At 70.1% G+C, this 1,697-nt stretch overlaps 1 protein-coding gene across 1 annotated transcript in view; it reads left to right on the forward strand.

Moving 5' to 3' along the window:
- MNEG_5166 (hypothetical protein) overlaps positions 1-1,060 on the forward strand; it is a gene marked incomplete at both ends in the record, with an annotated part of 3,310 nt that extends 2,250 nt beyond the window's left edge. Inside the window, one exon of the mRNA XM_014046362.1 lies at positions 197-1,060. Coding sequence (XP_013901816.1) covers positions 197-1,060 — 864 coding nt within the window. The remainder of the gene's footprint in view (positions 1-196) is intronic.
- Between the last annotated feature and the right edge of the window lie 637 nt (positions 1,061-1,697).

Genomic DNA, 1,697 nt, shown 5'->3' on the forward strand with positions numbered 1-1,697 from the left:
GTGTGCATCTGGCTGGAGGCAGGAGCAGCACGTGGCAGCGCTTTGCTTTGCTGCAGCCTCCCGCCGATATCCTTGCTGGCACCGGTCAAAGTAAGCCTTTCAGTCACCCCCTCTCTCATTTTCATCGCCGACCCACCCCGCCACGCGGGCCCCCGCACCACCCTCAAACTGTGACGTCACAACCGACTCTGAGCAGTTTGATGAGTCGTACGGCCCCACCGTCTCGACGGCCCCGGGCGTTGCCCTGGACGACCGCCCCGCCTTCGGGACCGCGCCCGGCCCCGGCCGGCTCGTCATCACGATCGACCCACCCCCGGCTGATGACCCCTATGAACGCTACGATGACGTCGACGACGATGGCAACTTTGGCCAGTCCGAGGTTAGGCCGCCGCCCCCCGCCGATGGCCTCAAGATCTGGGCGTCCACCTACTACTGCGACCTCCACTACCTGTGGGCGGCAGCTACCTGGCAGCTGCTGGTGGAGTTATCGCCAAACCCAGGGGATCAGGCGGCGCGGTGGGACGGCGTGCGGCTGGCGGCCCTCGCGGCGGTCAACCAGAGTGTTGACTACCGCGACAGCTCGGTCTGCCCAGATGCTGAGGACCCGGACGTCAGCGCGGCATTCAGCAAGAGGATGAGGTTCCGCATCACCTGGGGCAAGGGCACCAACAATAAAGGCGGCAAGGCCGGCGGCGGCGGCAAGCGGAAGCCGAGCGCCGCGGAGAGGGCCGCAGAGGCGCAGCGTGCGGCAGCAGCGGTGCTGGGGCCGCAGGAGGGCGGTGCCGCTGGCGCGCGGCCGCGCTCGACAGCCGTCGCTGGGGCCACGGCGGCGCTCGAGCGGCCGGTCACAGCTGCGTGGGGTGTCCTGGCTCTAGTAGTGCGCATCCTCCTGGGCGCCCTGAAGGCAGGCTGGGCCCTGTTTGATGACCCCGACATACCCCCTGAATGCGGCTGGTTTTCCCGCGTGGCAAACGCCTTGTACTGGGCCCTCATACTAGTCCTGCCCCAGCAGCTTGCCCGCTACAACCCGCCCAACGTGTTTGTCCGGCAACAGCCCTGAAAGTGTTGAGCATCTTTTTGTGGCCGCACAATCTCGCCGTCCGGTGCAACTGCATCATGCAGGCCTTGACCATCCTGCTGGCCGCGGGGGTCGCCGCCACAGCCCCCGGGCTGCGCGCGCCAAGGCGGCTGCTGCGCGGCGCCGCCGCACGCTGCGCAACCTTTGTGCTCGCGTGCGCTTGCTCCGCGCGCGGGGGCGTGCATGCTGCGGCGGGCACGGCTGGCGCGGCCCTGCGGCTCGTCATTGGGGCCAGGGCGGCGGGCGTGCCAGCGAGCCCCCCTGCCGGGGCCGAAGATGGCGGCGCCAGCAAAGGTTCGGCAGCAGACAGCAGCAGCAATCACACCGGCCGGGGGCCGCATCGGCAGGTGCGGCAGCGTGGCAGGCGGCCAGGCGCGCCGGTGCAGTACGCGCAGCCCAAGGCGCAAACGGCCCCGCGCGTCGTGCCCCTGACTCGGAAGTCACCTGACGCGGCTGCCTCGGGGGTGGCTGCCGCAGATGGGGCGGCCACGCCCCGGCCCGCTGACATTGCTGCGGCCCGAGTGGCAGCGCCAGCGACTACCGCAGTTGCGGCTGTGGCACCAGAGGCGCAGCGTGTGGCAGTAGTGCCTGCCGCGGCTGATGGAGGGCCTGCGGCGGG

Source organism: Monoraphidium neglectum (genome assembly GCF_000611645.1).
Source record: "Monoraphidium neglectum strain SAG 48.87 unplaced genomic scaffold scaffold00756, whole genome shotgun sequence".
In the NCBI taxonomy this organism is placed as follows: domain Eukaryota; kingdom Viridiplantae; phylum Chlorophyta; class Chlorophyceae; order Sphaeropleales; family Selenastraceae; genus Monoraphidium; species Monoraphidium neglectum.